The sequence below is a fragment of the Peromyscus californicus genome, unplaced genomic scaffold (assembly GCF_007827085.1).
Source record: "Peromyscus californicus insignis strain IS unplaced genomic scaffold, ASM782708v3 Scaffold_20__1_contigs__length_68692818, whole genome shotgun sequence".
Classification (NCBI taxonomy): domain Eukaryota; kingdom Metazoa; phylum Chordata; class Mammalia; order Rodentia; family Cricetidae; genus Peromyscus; species Peromyscus californicus.
In genome coordinates, this window is record NW_026294503.1 from 43,218,995 (window position 1) to 43,241,753 (window position 22,759).

A 22,759-nucleotide genomic window follows, 5' to 3' on the forward strand; every position below is an offset into this window, starting at 1 on the left:
AGTCTGTCTAGGGACACACACACACACACACACACACACACACACACACACACACACATACATACACGCATGCATGCACAAAGGACCATTTGAGCTGGATCTTGAAGTATGCATAGAAGCTCACTGATTTAGAAGAGAGAGGACATGAGAGGTATTGAGAGCACAAATGTGGTTCAAAGTAAGGAACTCTTAGTACCCGAGCTGGATGTCGGGAATCAGGGAATAAAATTAAAGCATGGGTTTGACCATGAGGGTCCTCTCTGCCTGGAACTACAGGGTTAGCTGCCGATGAGCTCAACAAAGTTGTGACTTCTACATAGTGATGCGGATGCAGAACCATGGGTGTGGACACTAGCTCTGCCTCCCAGCAGGCGCAAGGTGGAGGTGGGCATATTCTGTGATCTCTCCAGGAGACAGAGATACATAGCTAAATCTGGGATCCTAGGGACCTACTACTTATTAGATGATTTTTTTTTTTTTTTTTTTTTTTTTTTGGTTTTTCGAGACAGGGTTTCTCTGTGTAGCTTTGCGCCTTTCCTGGAACTCACTTGGTAGCCCAGGCTGGCCTCGAACTCACAGAGATCTGCCTGGCTCTGCCTCCCGAGTGCTGGGATTAAAGGCGTGCGCCACCACCGCCCGGCATTAGATGATTTTTTTGTTCCCGTTATGAGGCACTACTTATTAGATAATTGTGTTGTTGTTCCAGTTATGAGGCGGCCCAGGCTGACCTCAGATTCAATCACAGTCTTGCCCTCGGCCCCCACCGAGGTAACGGGTGTATGCCACCTCGGGTGAGCATCTTGCACCACCCTCATCAGGGATCCTACTGTGGGACAGAGCTGGCCCACCCACAAACCTCTCAGTTTATTATGCGTTTTCTAGCCCACAGCTGCGGGAGTAGGGCTCTAAGAACGGCATCTCCGAGGGCTACAGGGGATGCGGGGAGGACCAGGGCCAGTGGGGCTCATCCTGAGACTCCCTTGGGGACAGATACGCAGGCACACATGGCTGATGATGGGACACTACTCTGTGTTCTACTGGATAGAGAGGCTTAGGGTCCTGTCGGATTCTCAGCCCCTCACTGTGTGAGTCCTCGCACGCCATTTCATCAAGGCCAGTGAAGAAAATTAACATTAGACATCAGTCTTGTACTGTGTGGTTCTGGGAGCAGCTTCCCGTCCACTTTGCCCTGCTTTGTTGGCTATAAGCAAGTCACACACACACGCGCACACACACACACACACACACACACACACACACACACATGAGAAAGAGGTTCCCACAAGACAGGAAGGTAGACACCACAGAAGGCCTCTGTGAGTCAGATCCCCTTGAAGGCTTCTCTCACTATAGGTCCTGGTCAAACCTTGGCCAGATGATGTCACCCCTTTGAGGAGAACCTTCCAGAAGTAAAAACTCAAGTCTTCCTGCAAAGCCCTACCCGACATGCTCTCTTCCCTCTGCTGTGGACCCTTCCACTCTGCCCATGCACCGCACCCATGGCCCCAGCTGAGCACAGCGGCCTCAGGCCCTTTGTATTAGCTCTCCCTTCAGTACCTCCTCCTCTCCCCAGATGTCTTCAGGGCCTGCTGCAGGAGTCCTGCTCACTTCCAAGACTCTTGAAAGCTGCTATGAGACTGTGCTGACAGAGCAGTTGGGATGGGAGGAGTAGGAGAGGGCCACTTGTCCTTTGTCCCCAAAGTTGTTTAGGTGCATCCAGGTTCTGAGAGGGGGAAACTAGCATTTGCAGGGGAGAGGTGATAGGGATGACATCTAGCCTGCAGCCTCAGAGTCCCTCCCCAGGAGCTCTTGGGCCCTTCTTGCTCCAGTACTGGGTTGGGCTTCCTCCCCAACAAAGATGGTCCTGGCTCTTCAGGGCCCCTCTTTCCCTCTGCAGAAGGAGCCAGGTCTCCAGTCGATGGGTCCTGAATTCAGCTCAGAATCTCAAAGCTAGTTTTTGTAAAACTCAAAATGCATCGGCAGTGGTCCTTCTGTGTCTTCAGGAAGCCCTCACCTATGGTGGCTTCCTGCTACTACTTGCCAGGCTTGCAGAACCCTTCTGTGGAGCTGTCTCTGCCCCACCCACCTCCACCCCCCACCCACCCCCACCCCCGCCAACATCCCCAGAGGGTCTATTCAGACTGAGCAAATGATGGTGCTTCTTTGGGGCCTTTGGAAGGCTCGCTGCTCTCTCCCTCCCCACTCTCGGGGAGTGGGGCCCACAGAGAAGGTTCGGTACTGGGCTCATCTTGGCTTCCTCTCCCTCTGTCATCCTCATTCCCCTTCATACATCCTCTCAGGTAGGTCCCAGCATCCTCTATGACAGAGCATCCCTGACTAGTGTTGTATGAAAGTCTCCTCATAACGGAAACACGCCCTCCAGGAGTGGTGTGTGTGTGTGTGTGTGTGTGTGTGTGTGTGTGTGTGTGTGTGTGTGTGTGTGTCAGGGGGTGGTCTCCGGAGGTAAATACAAGACACATGTTTGTAATAACAAAAACTTGAAAGGTTCCTAAGCCCCTCCCCAGCAGTATAACAAGGAGTCAAAAGTGCTGGGGGCGGGCACTCCCAGCAGCAGAGCTTCAGACTTTCTTGTTTGTTTGTTTGTTTGTTTGTTTGTTTGGAGACAGGGTTTCTCTGTGTAGCTTTGCACCTTTCCTGGAACTCACTTGGTAGCCCAGGCTGGCCTCGAACTCATAGAGATCCACCTGGCTCTGCCTCCCGAGTGCTGGGATTAAAGGCGTGCGCCACCACCGCCCGACTTGCAGACTTTCTTAGACTGTGGAGCTGTCCACAAGCTATGCGGAGAGCCCCAGGGCCACAGTGGCCACCCATGTTGGGGTGAGCTTTGGTGATACAGCTGCTGCTGAGTTATCCCTTCTAAGTAACCCCTCACCCACGCTCCTGTGAATAACCCCAATAAAAACCCCTTGGTTCACCCAAGTTGGACACCGGTGCAGTGGTTACTTTGGCGTGTCGTGGGGTTCCCTTTCTGGGGTGAGTAGTTGTGCGTGTCATGTCTTCTTCGGGAAAGTCTGCCACACAACACAAGAGAGGGCAACCAGCTGCCTTGGCCAAGACCAAGTCCAGGCAACACTGTCCTCTGCACGGCCATCTTGGCTGAAGGTCAGCGAAGGTAGGGGGTGGAACCCGGGGCAAGAGGGCAGACACAATTCTGAGAAAAGGCACTTTATTCCAGTGTGGTGGGAGGAAGGCACTCACAGCGATTCTAAACATTTTGTCAATTTCCATTACCTAAGAAGTGTGAACCCATAGCAGGCCACACCGGCCTCACTGAGGGGAGCTGGCTGAATGTGGCACGCAGAGGAGGAAACCTTGCACACTCAGGCCTTCCCACTCTTCCCCTGGGACACGCGGGTCTCCGGGGGTGCCCTGCGGAACCACTCCGACCAGGAGCCATCATAAACAGCCACATCAGGCTTGCCACAAAGGTAGGCAGCCAGGGCAATATGGCAGGCAGTGACCCCCTTGCGGCACGTGGCGATGAGGGGCTGTGAGAGATCCACCTTTTTATCCTGGAACATGGCACGCAGCTCCTCTGGGCTCTTCTCAAAGCCGTCTTTGGTCAGGAAGTTCATGAAGGGCATGTTGACTGAGCCACGGATGTGGCCCGAGTCCAGTCCTGAGTGTCAATAGAGGACATGGGTTAGGGGAGGTATGGGAGTGGGAACTAGAGGACCTACCCGCGGCCACCACCAATCAAAATAATGTCTTTGCTCTCTTAGGAACTCAGTTTCTTGCCTGCTCTATGTATTTTCAACATGCAAGCTGTAAGACCCAGACCTGCAGCCCCTGCCTGCCCCACGACCTATCTCGATGGAAGGATATCCCAAGTCACCTCTGCTTGAGTGGACATTTGCACACATCCTAATTTTTCCCTACCTTCTGCGGATTGCTGCTGCTCTCTACACCTCAGGTTTTCTCACCTGTGGAATGGGCTCGGTAGTGCGCATCTGTCTCCTGGGATTCACACAGAAGCTACACACTGTGTTGACTGCTGAGAACGTGGTGGTGAGGAACTATCCAGGCCCTCCTGGACAGCGGTTTGTGAGAGTGTATGGAAGCTGGCTGGCTTTGTGAGCCATTAAAGAGACTCGCCTGTAGACCTATTTTACAGGTGGAAACACTGAGGTGTGCTGACATGAAATAGCTCAGCTAAAGACACAAAGAAGGACAGGCAGACCCCAGGACCACACCCAGTCTTGATGTCACTGTGAGGCGCATAGTTGTGAAAAGAGAAGGGACCAGGTAGGTATCAGACACAGGTTCAGGTCCTAGCTCTGCCACTTTCTACATTGGTGACATTAAGTAAGTCCTGTCGGCTCTCTGCGCCTCAGTTTCCCTATGCAGAGTGAGTGCTCCTGGGTGAAAATAAAAGACATAAAGACAACTATTGGGCCGGGTGGTGGCGGCGGCAGCGGCGCACGCCTTTAATCCCAGCACTCGGGAGGCAGAGGCAGGTGCAACTCTGTGCATTTGAGGTCAACTTGATCTACAAATTGACTTCCAGGACAGTCAGGGCTGTTACACAGAGAAACCGTGTTTCAAAAAACAAACAAACAAAAAAGACAAATATTGAAACAAAAAGGACAAATATTGAACCCTAATGATGTCTTCCCCCACGCCGTGGCTCCCAACGCTGTGCTCCATCTAGGTACGGGGGTTGTGCCGTCCCCTCCACACACCCTTGAAGCTTAAGCGAGAGCAGAGCAGAGGTGGGGCAGGCCAGGGTCCATTCTAGAACACACCCAGTTCTAGAGCACACCCAGCATGTGTGGTGGATATGCGTGCTAACACACATCGGCAACTCCTGCGTGCTGGAGGCTGAGGCAGGAGGGTCAATCATTTGAAGCCAGCCTGGTCTATATAGTGAGTTACAGGTCAGTCTGGGGCTACAGAGTGAGACCTTGTTTGAAAACCATCAAACCAATAAAAGGGGAGGGCCCTTGCAAACAGCGAAGGTGGGCCGTGGCTGGCTGATAGCACCTTATCGGTCCCTGCATGCTCAGCCATTTCTCTCTTCCTTGTGCACCCTGCACCCCTCCACCGACAACCCTGAGAGTGAGGGCCGTGCCAGAATGGCTCCATCTCCTCAGCTTCCCCAAATCCCCACCGCCTTTAAACTTGGACCGTGGGGCAGGACAGAGACAGCACGGTGGGCATAGTGGGAAGGGGAGGAGAAGGCTTTGATTGCCATGAGCAAGTCACATCCCAGCAGCATCAGACAGACAGGAAGGCTCGCCCTCCGGGCCTCAGTCTCCCCTCCTGTAGGTAAAAGGCTCCAGTGACCCCCGGAGCACAGTGGGTGCATGGCTGGTCAATGCAGCAATGGGGGGCGCCCTCTCATCCAAAAGAAGATTCTAGAACCACTAGCACAAGCAGTCCTTGCTTGCAAAGGGCATGGACATCTAGAGACATCTTCCTGCTGTGACCTGAAACCAGCTATGTGTAACCCTGCCAGTGGGGAGCAGCTGACCTGTGGACACTGACTGTCAGGTTACAGCAGTTCCCCACAGGCGTTGGGGAGCAAGGCCATTTGCACTCAGGCCTCTGAGTGCTGTTTTCTTCTTGTCCGTGACACACCGGTTTGATTGTTTTCTTGAGTCTATAAAGGGGGCCTTGTCTGAGTAAGGATGAAGCCAGGGATGCTGGGAAGCCTTGGGTCCCGCCTGAGGAGGCAGCAATGGCCACCTCTGCCAAGAAGGCTCAGGGCTCGTTTGGGTTTTTGTTTGTTTGTTTATTTGTTTGTTTGTTTTGCTTTGGGGGGCAGCTTAAGGACTACACCCATGTGGACGTGTGCATGGAGATGAGAGGATCACCTAGGCTAATGCTCCCCATTGGCCCATCTGCCTGGAATTTGCTGTTTTGAGGAGGCTAGATGAAGTGAGCCCCAGACATCTGTCTGTCTCTGCCTCCCCAGTGCCGGGACAAGCATTAGTCACCTAGGTGGGCTCAGAGGATCTAACCCGGGTCCTTACACTCCCAAGGTAAGGACTTTACTCACTGAATCATCTCTCCAGCCTCTGCTTGGGGACTTTAAAGGAACAGAAGCCACAGCCTGTGTGCAGAGGGAGAGCCCAGGGAACCCATGGGTGGGGCCAGAGAGCTCTGGAACACTGCCGAATGGAGGAAGGGGCTTGCAGTCAGAAGCAGGCCCCCTGTCATACTCCCACCCTGCGTTCTGTGGCACGCTTCCGGCATCCCCTCCCCACAAGGGGCCTGCCACTGTTCAGGCAGCTTGGGGCAACCAGCACCCCAAAAGTGGCTTCTCTAGAGAACTGTATCTCCCTCACTCCTCAAAACACTTTCTTCCCAGCTCTAATGGGAATCCCAGGCTCAGAGAGAGGCAGTAACTTCCCCAGAGGCACACAGCAGAGGCATGTGATGTCAAGTTGGATTTCAAAGCCTTCGTTTTTCAGTCACTCTAAGCTCCCCTGGAAAAGAAGGCTGAGGCAGGGGAATTACTGAGATAACTTCTTGTGTTCCTCAACTGCCTAGAAGTCTAGGAATCTGTGTTCCAGCTTTGGTTTAGGAGATTCAAGTCAGCAGGGGTGTTAAGATCCCTTAAGCCACAGATAGGCATGGCTGTTGGAGGCCAGGAAAACCTGTTTGGACCTTTCTTGTCCCCACCCCCCACACACACACACCCATCCTCCTGTTTGCTCTGGCTCACCTGACCTTCCATAGGCAGCCATAGGCAAACCTCACTTTGGTGCCTGTAGCCCTGAGTGGAATGGGGGGATGGGGGTGGGCAGGCCCTCAGCAAGGCTACTGACGATTCCAGAGGTGACTGCACCCAGGGGACTGTAAATCAAAGTACTCAGCATGGACCAACACCCTCCCCCCTTCTCATCTCCAGGGAGATGGGGAGGGAAAAAAAAAAAAAAAAACAGGTTCACAGCTACACAGGCTGAGCAACTGAGAAATGAGTGATACCAGGCCCAAACCTAGCATTCCCATTTTATAGATGAGGAAAACTGAGGCCTGGAGAAGGAAGGGAAACAGTCTGCTACTGGCAAGGCCTCCAGAGACCCCTGAATTCTAAAGTCCCTCTCTTCTCTGTGATTCTTCCTACTTACTCTGAGGAACATAGGTTACTTCTGTCCTCAAAAGACTGGTTTTCTTTCCGGTGGTCACACACAGCTGCACCGGAACATTCTTTTATTCTGCACACTTAACTTGGGACCCTGGAAGCCACTTGAAGGCCCAAGGGGAAGGTGATTGCTCCCAGAGGACAGGAAGTAGGCATGGGGTCTCTCTCTGAAGACCTGTCTTCTGTTTCACTCCCTTCGGGAACATTCCGAGTCAAGGCTTCCCCACCCTCACCCCCCATGTTTTATATCTGGACTTCTGAACCTATGGGAACCTTGCTGAACCCATCCCAGGCAGCAAACCATGACCTTGGCAGTGTGTACTTGTGTCCAGCAAATCCTCTAAGAGAATGGGGCACGTGGCCCATCCCCTACCTGTCTAGATGGTCCTGGACTTTGCTCAATGCCTTCCCCTCCAAAGAGTCTCTCTGCTGGCTTGCTGCGTGGAACAAAAGCCATGAGCCTGTGGCGGGGCTGGGGACCTCTGCTTGTTTATGACTGGGAAATGAAGGCCAAGCTTGGCTGATACCCTCCACATAGGAGTGGCTGAGCTGGAAGGAGAACCCGGGCTCCCTGGCACTCCAGAGCAATCAGAAGAGATAGGAAGTGACATAGGAAGGCACTTTAGAGCTCAGGCAGGCGGTCTCCCCTCTCCAAGCCTCAGTTTTCCTCGTCTATAAAATGGTGGGAACGCTATGTTTGGGCTCTGTATCACTCATTTCTCAGTTTGCTTTCCAGGCTGCTGGGAAAGCTCCCTAGCCAACTTCTCTCTCCCTTCCCCCAGCACAAGTTTCAAGAAGAAAAAGCGCTTTGAGCCAAGATCAGGAGGGGCTGCAGGCATTCCATGTCCGGGGTCTCTGGAAAGTCCCTAATGAGCGTGACTCTTTCTCTCCTGACCTTCCCAGAGCAAAGCAGGCAGGGACATCAAAGGCTTGGAGAGAGAGGGACAGGGGAGCTCTGCCCACAACTAGATGTGTGGCCTTGACCTGCTCCTGCCTGTGCGCCTCAGCTCCCCTCTGTCCAATGGGGTGACGGTTCAGGAGAAAGACTGTTAAAACAGTGTTGCCGACAGTGGCTGGCAGAGAGGAAGAGATATTTTGCAACAAGTTAGGCAAAATGTTACCTAGAGTTAAATCATACCGGGCAGGTCTAAGAAAAACTAAGAAGAGCACAGGATGCAGGCCACCAGTCCTGTGCTCAGGTAAAGTAAGACCTGGCATCACCTCTGATTAGAAGCCTCTAGAAGAAAGTGTTTCCCCTCCCGAGGCTTTTTCTGACTCCTGAGCTATGCAGACTCCTTCAGGCTTCACACACACACACACACACACACACACACACACACACACACACACACACACACGAGGAGACCTAAGGGCCATCTCTCTGGGAATGCCTAGCACAGGAGGCTCCCCTGAACCCTAGGACGTGGTGGTGGGACAGAATGGGTTTATATCTGGGTTTAGAGCCCTGGTTTAAAACAAAATAGTACTGGGTTCAAATCCTGGCTCTGCCACTTAACTAACCAAGTAACAATATCCTGGCATCTCATCTTCCCATCTAAGTTAGGGGTATGTCCTTGTATCAATGTCCCTGGTACAAGCTAGCAGCTGCTGTAACAGTTCCACAGATGGGCTGCAGCTGCTTGTTGAGGTATGAATGGGAGCTGCCTTTCAAAACAATAGTCAGGGGCCCAGAAGAGCTCAGGGGAAGTCCCTGTTGGTGTTTGAAAGGATTTCTGGGATCTAGAGGGTGTGAGTGTACTTGTAGACCTCTGTACAGCTCTGCAGACGATTGCTTGTGTGTAGGACACCCTTTGGTACATCCTAGTGCATGTGGGAGAGCTGGTTCTTGGAAGTGGACATGGATGGATGGCCCCCAGTCACCTCTACTGAGGCGGACAGCTTCTTAACACACAGCTATGGGCACATTGGGCCCTCGCGTCTCAGAGCTGCAAAAGTCTCCAAGGCTGACTTCCATTTTACAGATAGAAAGACAAGTCTAGCCGGGCGGTGGTGGCGCACGCCTTTAATCCCAGCACTCGGGAGGCAGAGCCAGGCGGATCTCTGTGAGTTCGAGGCCAGCCTGGTCTACAAAGTGAGTTCCAGGAAAGGCGCAAAACTACACAGAGAAACCCTGTCTCGAAAAAAACCAAAAAAAAAAAAAAAAAAAAAAAAAAAAAAAAAAAAAAAGAAAGACAAGTCTACATGGAGGGGCTGAGGGTCCCAGCTATTCTGATTCCCCATCCTCTTGTTGACAATCCTCCCCAAAGGCCACAGGGACACCTACCTACTATATCGGGCTCCGGTTCTGTGCCCAGGTACCGTCCTTGGGCCCGAGAGTCCACCAGCTGGAACCTTTTAGACTGGAGGTTCTCCAGGACCTGCTCATAGGTCTTGAGCAGGGAACGGTCCAGTGTGGCCTTGAAAACGGCTGGCTCTGGCCGTGAGGGCTCAGATGTCACTGGGTGGCCCTCCTTCAGCCAGTTCCGGAAGCCACCATTGAGCACTGATACCGTGCGGTGGCCAAACACACGGAACATCCACCATACTCTGGGTGCATAGAAGCTGCCCAGGTCGTCTCCATCGTACACCACCACGTGTGTGTCGTTGCTGATTCCCAGCTTGCCCACGTAGTCCCCAAAGTGGGCCTCACTGGGCAGCATCATCTCATAAGGCGAAGCGGTGTCCCGGCACTCCTCTATATCAAAGAAGGACGCGCCAGGCACGTGGCGTTCCTGGTACTCTTTGCGAGCCTGGCGGGTCCCCGGAGAGTACCATGACGCGTCCAGCACCCGAAGGCTGGGCCCCAGGCTGCCAGACCGAATGGATTCTGCCAGCCACTTGGTGGAGACCAGCGCCCGGTAGAGCACTTGGTGAACCATAGTGTCAGCTCTGAGTGTCACCTGGCGCGGGTGGGAACCAGGAAAGACACAGGCCTGAGAGGACTGAGTGCGGTGGGCGGAGCCCGGGAGGCGGAGTTGTTGTCCCCACTACACTTTCCCAGCGTGCAATGGTAACTATACCCAGAGCTAGACTTGAGGGACTGTGGGATAGGTTTGCACATTCCCTAGGGAAAGCCTGCTTCGCCCCTCCTACTGCCCCGGCGCCCTCCCAGTCTGGTCCCAAGAAGAACAGGTGGGCGTGGCCAAGAGCTTCTGATGGTCTCAGCTGCTGGGAGGGGCTGGCTCAGGACCCCGTCTGCAAAGATGGGGAGAACACAGGTCCTAAGTAGGGAAAATAGCCCTTGGGCTTCGAGTCCCATCTCCGGGGCGAATTAACCACTCGCTAGCCATTCTGTTTCCGTCCCCTACAGCCTGGGTTCTCTGGCTTCTAGAATGCCCAAGTCCGGTGAAAGGGTCCCAGGCTCCCTGCCCTGCTTTCTCCACCAGGATCCTCTCCTGGGCCGCAAGTGGTCCAGCTGGCAGCCCCATCCTGGGCAGCCCGCTGCATTCACTCGCTCTGGTAGCTTCACAGGAACTCGCCCTTGCGCTCCTGAGAAGCTGAAGGGTTCAAACCCAGAGCCGGGAGTGTCCCCAAGTGGCCCACACCATTGTACCGCCTCCCATGGGGGGACTTCTCTCGCAGACAGTTGGAACTTCGAGCAGCCTCTGCGCCTTCGCACGGGAACTCTGTTTGCCCCTTCTGGTGTCACAGTTTTCACACCCACAGGGACTATTGGAGGCTAGGGGTGACATCGGGGCAGTGCACAACCAGGCTGCATGGAGAGTGCGTCCCCCGCAGCCCGGGGAATGGAAGGTGCAGCCAGAAGCAGCTCGGAGTGGCCGAGGCAGTGGGCCGTGCCCAAGTCTCCTCCCTTTGGCTGGCCGCAGGTTGGTGGCGGAAGGAGGGGACCGCTGAGGGCGCGGGGAGGGGGTGACATGGCGGAGCTGGGAACCGGGGAGCTCGGAACCCTGGTATCTGCTGCCCAACGCGTCCTATTTGCTTTTCTGTGAGGGAGGGTGCTTTTCGGGGTTGCATAGCGTGGTACCACGCGGGAGTGGAGGAGGGGATACAGTCTATGAGAGAAGAGTTTCCAGGGCGCCCCTAATTTGCCTTAATGGGAACTGTCTGCGGCTGCTTGTGACCGCCTATGGGTCGGGGTGGGGTAAGAGTTAGATGGGTTGCAGTGGCTGGCTCGGTTTTGGGATGTCCTGGTGTCTCCTGAGAAAGTAGGAAGCCCTCGAGAACCAACAAAGCCATTCAGAGGTGCTGTGGTGAGAAGACCCAGTGTGTCCCGCCAGGCGAGAAAGTAGCAGAACACACTGGAATGAAATGAAACCAACTTTTACCAGGCCCGCCTGCGGTGGCACGGCCTTGCCGACCCTGCGGGGTAGGGCTGAAACTTCTCCCAACAAGAGAAACGGGTAGAACCGGGAGGTGCCAGGGCACTGTGGTGGAGCAGCTACTAATTTCAGACCTTCGGTGGTGAGAGTCACCTGGGTTTACCTGCCTGTCCTTGAAACTTTATGCTTTTTTATTAATGGCCTTGGGCTTCAATTTTTACCACTTCATTGTAAATTTATGTAAATGCCGGTTGGCAAAAATATCTGGAAATAGATCGTGGCTCTTGAAAAACGGTTGGACAACACCTCTACAGGCTCTTCTATTCCCCTGGAATGCTTTTCTCTTGACTCTCCTTCCCCTTTATTGAACACTGATCCTGCCCAGAAGTACTGTCACTTTTGTTGCAAATATTCAAACACTGCTTAGCATTTTCTCAGCATCTGCTGAGCCTTGAGCTTGACAGTGGGGGAGAGAAGGTGCCAAGTGGGTCCAGGTGGGGAGATGCTCTAGAGCCTGAGCCCCCTTCATGGGTGTGGTGTAGAGACTCACACTAGCCCTAGGATGGCCTGGGGCAGTCCTATGTGTCCTGAAAGTCCTCCAGAGAACCGCTCTCCCCTGGGATCCTGGCCCACAAAGGAACCTAGTCTCTTTCCAGTTTCTGCCCCTCAGGGACACCCATTAGCCTAACCTCTCTGACCCTCTTTCTGCTGCCCAGGGTCCTTTGTGAGAACTGTCAGTTAATCAGGGAGGTGGGGTCAGGGGACCTCAGACCTCCAAAGTCTAACGCTCTGGAAGGTCTTAAGAATCTGCGGCTGTAGATTCAAGAGCCACTTATGAGAGTAAAGGAAGAAATAGCAGCTTTTCATTTCACTGCCCTAAATATCACCCAAAGAGGCTGTATATAGGGTATATGGTGGTCCTTCTATGTTCATTTTTAAATCTCACTAAGAGGTGGGTTTTGGAATCTGGTAAATGCTTGCAATTCCCCTATTCTGGAAGTTGAGGCAGCAGGGGATGATTTCAAGTTCCAGGATAGTTTAGGATACAGAGTGAGACCCTGGAGGGGACAGACACTGTACTGGGAAGATAGCTTGCTCGATTACGTGTGTGCCTTGCAAGCCCAAGTCCCCAGAGCCTACATCCACAACACAAGGCATGTTGCACGTCTGTAATCCCAGCACTGGGCAAGGCCAGGCAGGGAGATTCCGGAGGCTCAGGAACCAGCCAGCCAAAGTGAGTCCCAGGCCATAGAAAGACTCCATCTCCAAAATGAAATAAAATAAAATGGCTAGTGCCTGAGGACCCATCTGACCTCTGCAATTGTCCTCTGCCCTACACACACACACACACACACACACACACACACACACATATCCTCCTGCACCCCACTAACACATCTAGTCCTGTCGCAAACTCTGGGATCAGCCCTTAGCCGGAGTCTAAGTCTACCTCCTTGTTCCTACCCATGCCGTAAGTCAAAATGTGCTCTGCTTCCTTCAAGAATTCCACCGTCCTCTCCCTGCCCTCAAGGCTGAGGTAGAGGCCCTGGTGCTCACAACTCCAGAATTCCCCACTTGCATTGTTGCTTGAGCTGCTCTGGGGCCTACCAAAGTAAAGGGTCCTCAGTGTCCCCAGCACAGGGCCTAGGCCAGTGACCCAAACCTTCCCCCAGTGAGTAAGCTCGAAGCTTTCTTTTTTTTTTTTTTTTTTTTTTTTTTTTTTTTTTTTTTACTTTTTTCTGTTTTGTTTTGTTTTGTTTTGTTTTGTTTTGTTTTGTTTTGTTGAGATGGACTTGCTGAGTAGCCCAGGCTGGTCTGGAACTTTTTATGTAGACTAGGCTGGCCCTGAACTCCGGTCCTCCTACCTCAGTCTCCTGAGTATTGGTATTATAGGAGGTACAAGCTGCCACACAAGGTGACTCAAAGCACATCTAGAAGCCTCGGTGGCTTTCAGAACAAGGCGACAGTACCAAAATTCTGAAGGCTGTTCCTTCAACAGGTTGGGAAGAGGCTGCTGTGTCAAGTGTTATAATACATGAGGATTAAATGGCACTGGGCTAAGGGTGAATTCTGGTTATTGTTCCTATTGGACTCCTACAACCGCTCAATGAATGAGTGAATCTGATTGGCTCCGGAGCTGGGCTGCATCTTAGAGAAGGGCTGAAACTTTGGCCTTGTTTGCTTTACTTAAGGGCCCGTTTGGCCTTTCCCTGGCCCGACCCTACCCACCCGCATGCTGGGTAAGGAATAGCGAGTGAGGGGCGCGCACCACCCTCCCCTGGCGCCCATGGTCATAAAGTCAATTGGAGCTGTGTATGATTCAAGACCTGGCAGAGGGAGTCCCTGAGTTATAAAGCCTGATCCTGGCTTCACCCCGGGCCTTTCAGCACTCCTGGACTCTGCTCCGCCGGTGCTCAGGCTCCACCTCCGCCGATTAGCACACATGCCCCAGCCAAAGCCCCTGACAGCAGGCCAGTCTCTCGATTCTGGTATCTCCCCTGTCTTGCAGGCCCGCAATCTGAGCATCCCGGAGGCCATGGCCGCCCCGCAGCTTTTCCGAGCGTTTGTGTCTGCGCAGTGGGTGGCGGAGGCTCTGAAGTCCCCGCGCGCCTCGCAGGCACTGAAGTTACTGGATGCCTCCTGGTATCTGCCCAAGCTGGGCCGCAACGCGCGACAGGAGTTCGAGGAGCGCCACATTCCAGGCGCCACCTTCTTTGACATCGATCATTGCAGCGACCACACATCGCCTTATGATCACATGCTGCCTAGCGCCGCGGACTTTGCAGATTACGCCGGAAGCCTGGGCGTGGGCGCCACCACTCACGTCGTGGTCTATGATGGCAGCGACCAGGGCCTCTACTCTGCTCCGCGGGTCTGGTGGATGTTCCGCGCCTTCGGCCACCGCTCCGTGTCGCTGCTGGACGGCGGCCTCCGCTACTGGCTGAGCCAGAAGCTGCCAATCAGCTCCGGCAAGAGCCACCCGGAGCCCGCAGAGTTCCGCGCGCAGCTAGATCCCTCCTTCATCAAGACTCACAAGGACCTCCTGGAGAACCTGGAGTCTCGGCGCTTCCAGGTGGTAGATGCCCGCGCAGCTGGCCGGTTCCAGGGCACCGAGCCAGAACCCCGAGATGGTAACACGCTGGGGAAACCCGCAGAGCAGGGCGTGGGGACAGGCTGGTGTACGCCCCTACACTGCCTAGCCTTGTGCTGGCTTTTCAAAGCACACAGAGCAGGGGAGAAGGGTTGGTTGCTGGGCCGTCATCCTGAGCCTCTTGCTTCCTTCTTACAGTGGAGGCCACAACAGTACCTCATGATTTCAGAACTTTGAGCACAGGTTGCCTAAGTACCTTGAGAATCGAGGACGCCCCTGTATGATTGTGACAGCCCAAACAGCTCTGCAATACCGTGCTTGTGTAAGGCCACCAAAAAAGAGCAGGAGGCAGCCCCCAGCTGGTTTAGGAAGGACCCAGGCTTGGTCTTGATGAGGTCTGGCCTGCAGCTCCCGAGTTAATGGGGTGCAGGATGTCTACAACTGCCACCAAAATTGCTAAGAGATTCCGAGAGGGGAATAGGGTGTATCGCCCAAACTGAGTCAAACTAAGTGGTTGGTGCTCTGGGTGAGGGCCAAGCCAGATGCCTATGGCCTAGGCTTCTCCAGGAAAAGCCCTGTGTGATGTGGGAAGAGACTCCACAAAGCAGACGGGGCTATAGCCATGCTGGTGTGAGCCTTTCAAAGCTCCGAGGAGATAGGTATAGCCAGCTTTCAGTACCTGTAGACACCACATCCCTGTGTGTAAACAACCTCAGAAAACAATTTCTCTTCTGTCTATACTGAGAGTGTGCTGTTCCTTTCCCTGTCTATTCCTGAATGATACAGTGTAACTACATATGTTTGACGCTATGATAAGGTGGATATTGAAAGTAATCCAGGGATGGGTGCAGCGGCTCATGGCTGTTATCCCAGCATTTGGAGGCTGAGGCAGGTGAATCATGAGTTTGAGGCCAGCCTGGGCTATATAGTGATTTCCAGGTCAGCCTGGACTACAGAGTGAGATCCTGTCTCAAAACTTAAAAGGAAGAGAAAGGGGTGGGAGAGAATCTAGAGGTGTTTTAAATGTTAGGTGTGTGTAAGTTGCATGACAGGAGGTCATTTCATATGGTTGGGTGTCCTGGGGGTCCAGGCACCAATTCTCCTGAAACTGTGGAGCGATGCATGTACTGCCATTGCGCAGGGGAGGGAAATAGCCCTGGAATGGCTGCCTTGCCCGAGGTCTCAGGAAGGAGCTGCTCTGGATTCAGACTCCTTGCATACTTAACCATAGCGAGCAACCAGTGATTCCCCACCATTTCTCTCCAGCTGGCTAGGGTGCAGGAGCTGGCCATAGGCCTGAAAGCTCCCCTATGCCCTCTCTAAAGTACTTCTAATGTGCTCAGGCTCACAGTGCAGCCTGACAGTTCAGTACCCAGCACTGAGTCCATGTCCCAGAGGTGTCTGGGGACTTCAGAGCCTCCTGCCGCCTGGAGTCCTGCTGTGTCTCCAACCCTAGGAAACTGCAGACATACCCCACCAGTTTTGAACCTACTCAGACAGCAATTTCCCATGCTCTAGCCTAGTGGGGGTGCCCCCAAACTCAGTCCCCCAGGGGAAAAGCAACACAAGGCAGCTGCTGGTACAGGCTTTGGTTCAGAGCCCTGTCTCTGCCCGTACTTTCTGTGGAGCAGCTGGCAGGTCACCTAGCCCCTCTGGATGGTGGCCCTTGAAGGCGTATGATGAGAGCAGTAAAATGGGAGGGACCATAATGGGTGATATCATTGTGTGAAAGAGCAAAGATACCTAAATTGCCCAGCTCGGTGCACCCACGCAGATAAACTGTACTCACAAGGTGGGGAGTGGCATCATTAGCGTTTGCCTCTGTGCTCAGGCTCCTTCGGGAGTTTTTAGGGTATCCTGCCATCACACTTACTCATCTGTGAATGGGAGGGATTGCTGAGAACCTAGCAGGCTAGTTAACATGGTCCGGGCTGCCAGACAGGACGGCTTGCTAGCTTGTATGGTAAGCATCACCATTTCTACTCCCCAGCCCCAGATCTGGCCAAGCACACCTGTAGTTTGCCTCTTCAGTCCAGCAGGGCAGGGTGCATGTTTTGCTGGGGAAAGCTGGAGGTGTGAGGAAGCCCTGACTTGGTTTATCCACAGCATCCTGGGTCAATAGCTTGCTCCTCTGGGGGCTTTGGGAAGGGCTGCATAGGATGGCTTTTAGGAGGCCTACTTTGCTGGGAATGACCGACCTACCAAACCCTCGCTAAGCTCCGGAGTGCCGTTTCCCACCACCCTCTGAGGATAGAGACCGATGTGGACCAGCAGCTCACACCAAGACCTGTCCCTCCCTGTACAGGGAAACCAAGGCAGAAGTTTCTAACAGCCTCATTTCAGAATCCAGATGGCCCGGCTGTGAGGTTTCATTCTAATGGGTGTCTCAGCCCTCCTGTGAATGTGGGGCGTTAGTAGCTTCTGGCTGAAAGAGACAAAATGCGCATTGGAGCTCTTGGGACTTGGGAGCCAGGAGTAAAGTGACCCTCCTAATTAATCCACACTTTTCTGGCTTTGCTGAGGTCCTCATCCATCAGACCGCCTTTTTTTAAAACAGTCTCATGTAGCCCAGGTTGACTTCAAACATTCATGCTGTGTAGTCTTAAATGACCCTAAACTTCTGATCCTTCTGACTTCACTCCCCAAGTGCTGGAATTACAGTCAGGCGTCACCAGAATTGGTTTTTGAGGTGCTGAGGGGGAAACCCAAGGCTTCCACGCATGCTAGGCAAGCACTCTGCCAGCTGGACCGCATCCCCAGCGTCAAGACTGAATTCTTCTAAGAATAAAGTCTGGCCGGGCGATGGTGGCGCACGCCTTTAATCCCAGCACTCGGGAGGCAGAGCCAGGCGGATCTCTGTGAGTTCGAGGCCAGCCTGGACTACCAAGTGAGTTCCAGGAAAGGCGCAAAGCTACACAGAGAAACCCTGTCTCGAAAGACCAAAAAAAAAAAAGAATAAAGTCTGATTTCCCCTATGGCCAGACCAGAGCCCAAACTCTTCTTCCGGGCACACTGAGGCATTCCTCCTTATTGTCTGAGCCTCGGTGGCCATGATGTTTTGTGCCTAGTTCCGGGTTTCTGGGTCCTTCCTGCCTTCGGTGCTCTCCGTCCCACTGTCAGGCCCCCTGACTGGCTGACTTCCGCTCATCCTGGGAGAAGGCTCCACCCTCCCTAGACACTGAGACCTGCTCCATGGTGGCACAGGCTCTGGGGTGGGTCCCCCTCTCTCCACCCACTGCTAGCTAGAACTTGCTACTCTTTGTGCCTTACTCTCCTGGGGTAGGGGCGACCGTCATTTCTTCCCCGTAGACTTTGGGGGTACTGAAGGAGAAAATGCCGCTGAGGTGGGTCCAGGCACTGTCCTGCACAGAGCAAGCATTCAGCCATGTCAGCTGTGCTGATGACTGCTGCTATTTTTATGCTAGAGCCCTAGGGCATCTTTGACACACTAGCTATTATCTGGTTATTGCCTGTCTGCCCTGTATACCACCAACTCTAGGCTCCAGATGCCCCAAGTCATAACTGGACAGCGGTCAAATGTATTGCTCTGCTGCCCTCAAGGTTCATGGTCAGGAAGCCCAGGGTCTTCTGTGGCTCTGGCGGAGTCTAGTTCCAGGATTCAAACTCTAGCCGGCAATTAGCTGAGTGTATCAACTTTGGATGTTACTTAGCCTCAGCTTGGCCATCTGTGTAGTGGGGGTGGGGGGGGGACCTAGCACTGGTGGTTGGAGGATAAGATCAGACATTAGAAACACATTTGGCATTCTGCTGTGGTGGGAGGCTTGATACCACAAATACCAGCAACACTAGGCATCACTCATACCGCCCTTCCATGTGTTCCTCTGTGCAGGCATCGAACCTGGCCATATCCCTGGCTCAGTAAACATCCCATTCACTGAATTCCTGACCAAGGAGGGCCTAGAGAAGAGCCCAGAGGAGATCCGACGCCTGTTCCAGGAGAAGAATGTGGACCTGTCCAAGCCCTTGGTAGCCACATGTGGCTCCGGTGTCACAGCCTGCCACGTGGTCCTGGGGGCCTTCCTCTGTGGCAAACCCGATGTGCCTGTCTATGATGGCTCCTGGGTAGAGTGGTACATGCGTGCCCAGCCTGAGCATGTCATCTCCGAGGGCCGAGGGAAGACCCAGTAAGGCCAGGCGGGACACAGTACAGCTCGGGGGACATCTGATCATCATGGTGCCAGCCTGGTGGCTCTGACTCTGCTTTGCCGAGAGTCCTTCCTCAGACAACTCAGGTGGTGTTTGGGGTGACATGCAAGAGGCCAGGAGTTCCAATGACTCATGGGCACCCAGTGGAGTTAGCAAAGCAGGTGGCAATGATAGGGTACCCTACCCAGGGGTGGGAGGGAGGCCAGACAGCAGAACAGCCTGCATGGTGCTAAGCTGGGCCGCCCCCCCCAGCTTGTTTCACTGTTGGGAAATAAAACACCAAACACAAAACCTCTGTGGCTGTGAGATTGTCTCAGTTTCATGAGGAGCTGGGGATTCCTGAACACCTACCAGAAGTTGTTTTGGTTCCTCCCAGACTAGAGGAACCATTGCCTTCAAATGATGCTGGGGCCCCAGAGACCCTGCTCCCAGATGCAATGACATGCTGTCATCTGCCTGTTATCCTGGGGTTCCCCTCTGACTTCTGGGCTCTTCATTTCTATTTCACTTGTGTGTGTATGCATGTGAGTTTGTGTGTGTGGATGTGCGTGTGCGTTGAGATCAGAGGACAATCTCTGCTGTTGTTTCTCAGGCACCGTCCTCCTTGTTTTTTGAGACAGGGACTATCATTGGTCAAGAACTCACCAAGTGGGCTAGACTGGCTGGCCAGCACTCCCCAGGGATTCACCTCTGTCCCTGCAATTCTGGCATGGTGCACGCACACCACCACGGCATGCATACCACCACGGCAAGCACACACTACCACACCTGACTTGTCTTCCACGGGTTCTGAGGACCGAACGTAAGTCTTGTAAGCCTGGTTGAGCTGTCTCCATAGCCCTGCCTCTGGGTATCAGGTAAAGCTGGCTGTGACTTGTCTGGGGTCCCACAGGGAGCCTTCTACACACAGGTGAACGACTACAGGTCCTTTCAGGAGAAAGATGGGTCCACAGCTCAGGAAGCTGTTCCAACCTTGCCAGAGTATTCTGAGGAGGGGCTGAGTCAGGAGGAGAATCAGGCCCCAAACCGTAGCAGCTTCCACTCAAAGCTGTTCTCTGAGTTCATGCTATGAAATAAAGTTTTTAATGTAATAAAAACGTTTTAATGGAGCCTGTGAGATGACTCAGAGGCTAAAGGTTTGCCCCAAAACCTCATGATACCTGAGTTTAATCCCTGGGACTCACAAGGTGGAAGTAAAGAGCTCTGGAAAGTGATCCTCTGACCTCCACACGGGTGCTGTGGCATGTGCACACACACACACACACACACACACACACACACACACACACACACAGTCCTCTGACCTCCACACGGGTGCTGTGGCATGTGCACACACACAGACAGACAGATACACACACACAGACACACAGTTCTCTGACCTCCACATGGGTGCTGTGGCATATGCGCGCACACACACACACACACACACACACACACACACACACACACACACGCTATCAAAAACTAATAAGTATGTAATGAACTCATGCTATGGGTGGACTCAGGGCTTTGAGCCTTTCTGCTCCAGGGAACCAGCCTGACCATCGTCTTAGAATAGGGCTCCATGTGCTTCTGTCTGCATTTATCCTCTGGCAGAGTTGAACACAGTTGTCTAAAGCTCCCTTGGTCTGTCAGAACCTGGGTCACCCTTCCCTGATTTTTCTGCCCCCTTCTGGCAGTGCAGGGAATTGAACCCAGGGCCTTCCCATTGTACTACTAAGCTAAGCCACAGACAGACTCCTCTCCCTATCTTTCCCCAAATGCTTTCCCAGAGGCACAGGCTAGCACCATGTCTGTGGTTACTATGACTGTGGAAGTGGCACTCTCTGTTTTATCTTCTGGGAATAAACCGGAGCAAGGCAGAACTTAACTGTGTACTTCCAGTAGAGCTGGACCCCAGGCTTTGAATCCTGAGTCTGAGTTCCCTCTCTGTCAACTCTTAAGTCCACAGGACCAGCGGTGGCGGAAGACAGCATCAGGCTTCTTGCTACCTCCAGCAAGAGCTCTGTAGGATGCCCCGCCCTCCCCAGCCCCTGAGCCCTGTTTGCTTCAGAAGAGGGAGTCAAACAGGAACCCAGGCCAGAGACACAGCAGTCTTGTACCACTGCCTCAGGCTGGACAGCTCTGCTGTGAGGACATCCTGTGCCCGTGGGATGCTCAGCAGCATTTTGGCCTCTGCCCACTGGATGCCGGTTGATGCCCGACACTCCGAAGAGAAAACACGACCTCACAAACAAAGGACATTCAACAGCAGCAGTCAGGAGCAGCGTAGGCAGAGACACCCCCCAGTCCCTCAACTGATGTGAAGCCCCCTACCTTCATGTCCAAGTCCCGCCCTCCACTCCCAGTTCCCTGCCTGCGGGCCTCAGGCAAGCCTTGCTTTCCCAGTTCTAGGAGAGACATGAGCCCTATGCCTGCGCTCCTGACCCAGCTCCTCCAGAGGGGCTGCTTGACCGACTGCGTGCAGACAGACTGACTCTCTTGGCTTTGGTTTCTTCGTCTTTTAAGTGGGTCTCATTGTGTCTTAGCATCAGGAGGGATAAGCCAACATAATCCACAGAAATGATTCAGCCTGGGGCTAGACACAGTAAGCATCAAATACTAGTGTTTTGGGTTTTATTTATTTACTTATTTTGTATTTTTCCATTTTTTATAGTGTGTGTGTGTGTGTGTGTGTGTGTGTGTGTGTGTGTGTGTGTGTGTCCTCCCAAATGTTCTTAAGATCAAAGGACAGCTTTGGGGACTTGGTTCTCTTCTTCTATCACATGGGTCCCTGGGATCGAACTCAGGTCACTCGATTTGCCTGCTAGCACTTTTATCCAGTGAAACATCTTGCAAGCCCCAATACTGTTACTTTTAGTAGTTAGGCAGGTTAAGTTTTCTCTGGCATTGGTAGAGAGAAAATAAGGAGTATAAGAATTATGTCCTTGTGTCAAGATCTTTCAAACCAAGAGAAGAAATTGAAGCTTCTATCATTTTCAAAAGAGTAAAGAGCACTGTGAAATGATCTGCTTTATAACAGGCTACATTTATGAAACGGGGGGGGGGGGGGGGGGGGCAGCTCAGAGCAGTGAAGTGATTTGCCTAAGTGTGCAAAGCCTAACTGAAGATTTAATACCCAGAGCAGAAGTCTCTGTAGGGCATCTTGCCTGCGATGTTTTTTCCAGATTTGGAGATCAAGAGAACAGAAACATGTGTGTTATGTGCACAGAAGATGAAAGAGAGCTTCCATGGTTCCAGGGAAGGTTTGAGTGACGGATTTCAGCCAGAGACCCGAACTCCAGCAAGGGAGCAATGACTGACCCCGCTGAGGCCTTTCTGTCCTGGGAAAGTCCATGCTGATTGGAACAGACTCTGAGGAAACCAGAACTCAGCCAGGGCTTCCAGCAATGACCCAGGGCCACCTCTGAGTTCTACCCTGCCTCCCGCTAGGCTGTACACCAGAATAATTGACTGCACTCTACAGAGCCCACCTCAGCTTGCATGCACCCCATCCCTCCCCACAACTCTGCAGGGGTCCAGGAAGGAACTTGCAGCACCAGCAATGACCAGAGTTTTGTCTACTTGACAAATATTTGCTGAGCACTCCCACTGAAGCCTTTCCCATCCTTGACTAACCGCCTGCATTAGAATGTTCCAGTTCTCTGGATGGCTGCGGCTAAAGGGTCATGGTCCAAAGCGCCCATCAACCAGAGGGTTGTACTGTGGATCAGAGCAGTGCCTCGGGCCTGGCCCTGTGGAGTTGGCCTTGCCCAGGAGCTCTCTTCCTGGGCCTCAGCCTTTCTGCTGAAAAAATTGGAAGCAAGAGCCCTTCCAGGCACAGGGGAAGCCTTGGCATCATCTGGAAGCCCCTGAGCCAGTGAGCACAGGGGAGGGTGGGGTCACCCGAAGAAAGAAAGGATCGAGCTCTCAAGGTACCTGGAAGCTTCATCATTTTAAGCATAAAGATATTCAGCCGGTAGTGGTGGTGCACACCTTTAATCCCAGCACTTGGGAGGCAGAGGCAGGCGGATTTCTGAGTTCGAGGCCAGCCTGGTCTACAAAGCGAGTTCCAGAACAGCCAGGGCTACACAGAGAAACCCTATCTCAAAAAGAGAGAAGGAGAGAGGG

At 53.2% G+C, this 22,759-nt stretch overlaps 2 protein-coding genes across 3 annotated transcripts; one reads left to right on the top strand and one right to left on the bottom strand.

Annotated features, from left to right (window-relative positions):
* Nucleotides 1-3,170: 3,170 nt before the first annotated feature.
* Tst (thiosulfate sulfurtransferase) lies at nucleotides 3,171-10,151 on the bottom strand. Its single transcript, XM_052748268.1, has 2 exons — nucleotides 9,396-10,151; nucleotides 3,171-3,640 (listed from the first exon to the last, which is right to left on the bottom strand). The coding sequence occupies exons 1-2, from the start codon at nucleotides 9,988-9,990 to the stop codon at nucleotides 3,342-3,344; spliced, it is 894 nt and encodes a 297-aa protein (XP_052604228.1). The 5' UTR covers nucleotides 9,991-10,151; the 3' UTR covers nucleotides 3,171-3,341.
* A 521-nt stretch (nucleotides 10,152-10,672) lies between these two features.
* Mpst (mercaptopyruvate sulfurtransferase) lies at nucleotides 10,673-18,944 on the top strand. Of its 2 annotated transcripts, none has more exons than XM_052748266.1 (3): nucleotides 10,673-10,938; nucleotides 13,901-14,522; nucleotides 18,333-18,944. In XM_052748266.1, the coding sequence occupies exons 1-3, from the start codon at nucleotides 10,828-10,830 to the stop codon at nucleotides 18,629-18,631; spliced, it is 1,032 nt and encodes a 343-aa protein (XP_052604226.1). In that variant the 5' UTR covers nucleotides 10,673-10,827; the 3' UTR covers nucleotides 18,632-18,944. The 2 variants fall into 2 exon arrangements, with proteins under 2 accessions (XP_052604226.1, XP_052604227.1); XM_052748267.1 differs by lacking the exon at nucleotides 10,673-10,938 and adding an exon at nucleotides 10,999-11,022.
* Nucleotides 18,945-22,759: the final 3,815 nt, after the last annotated feature.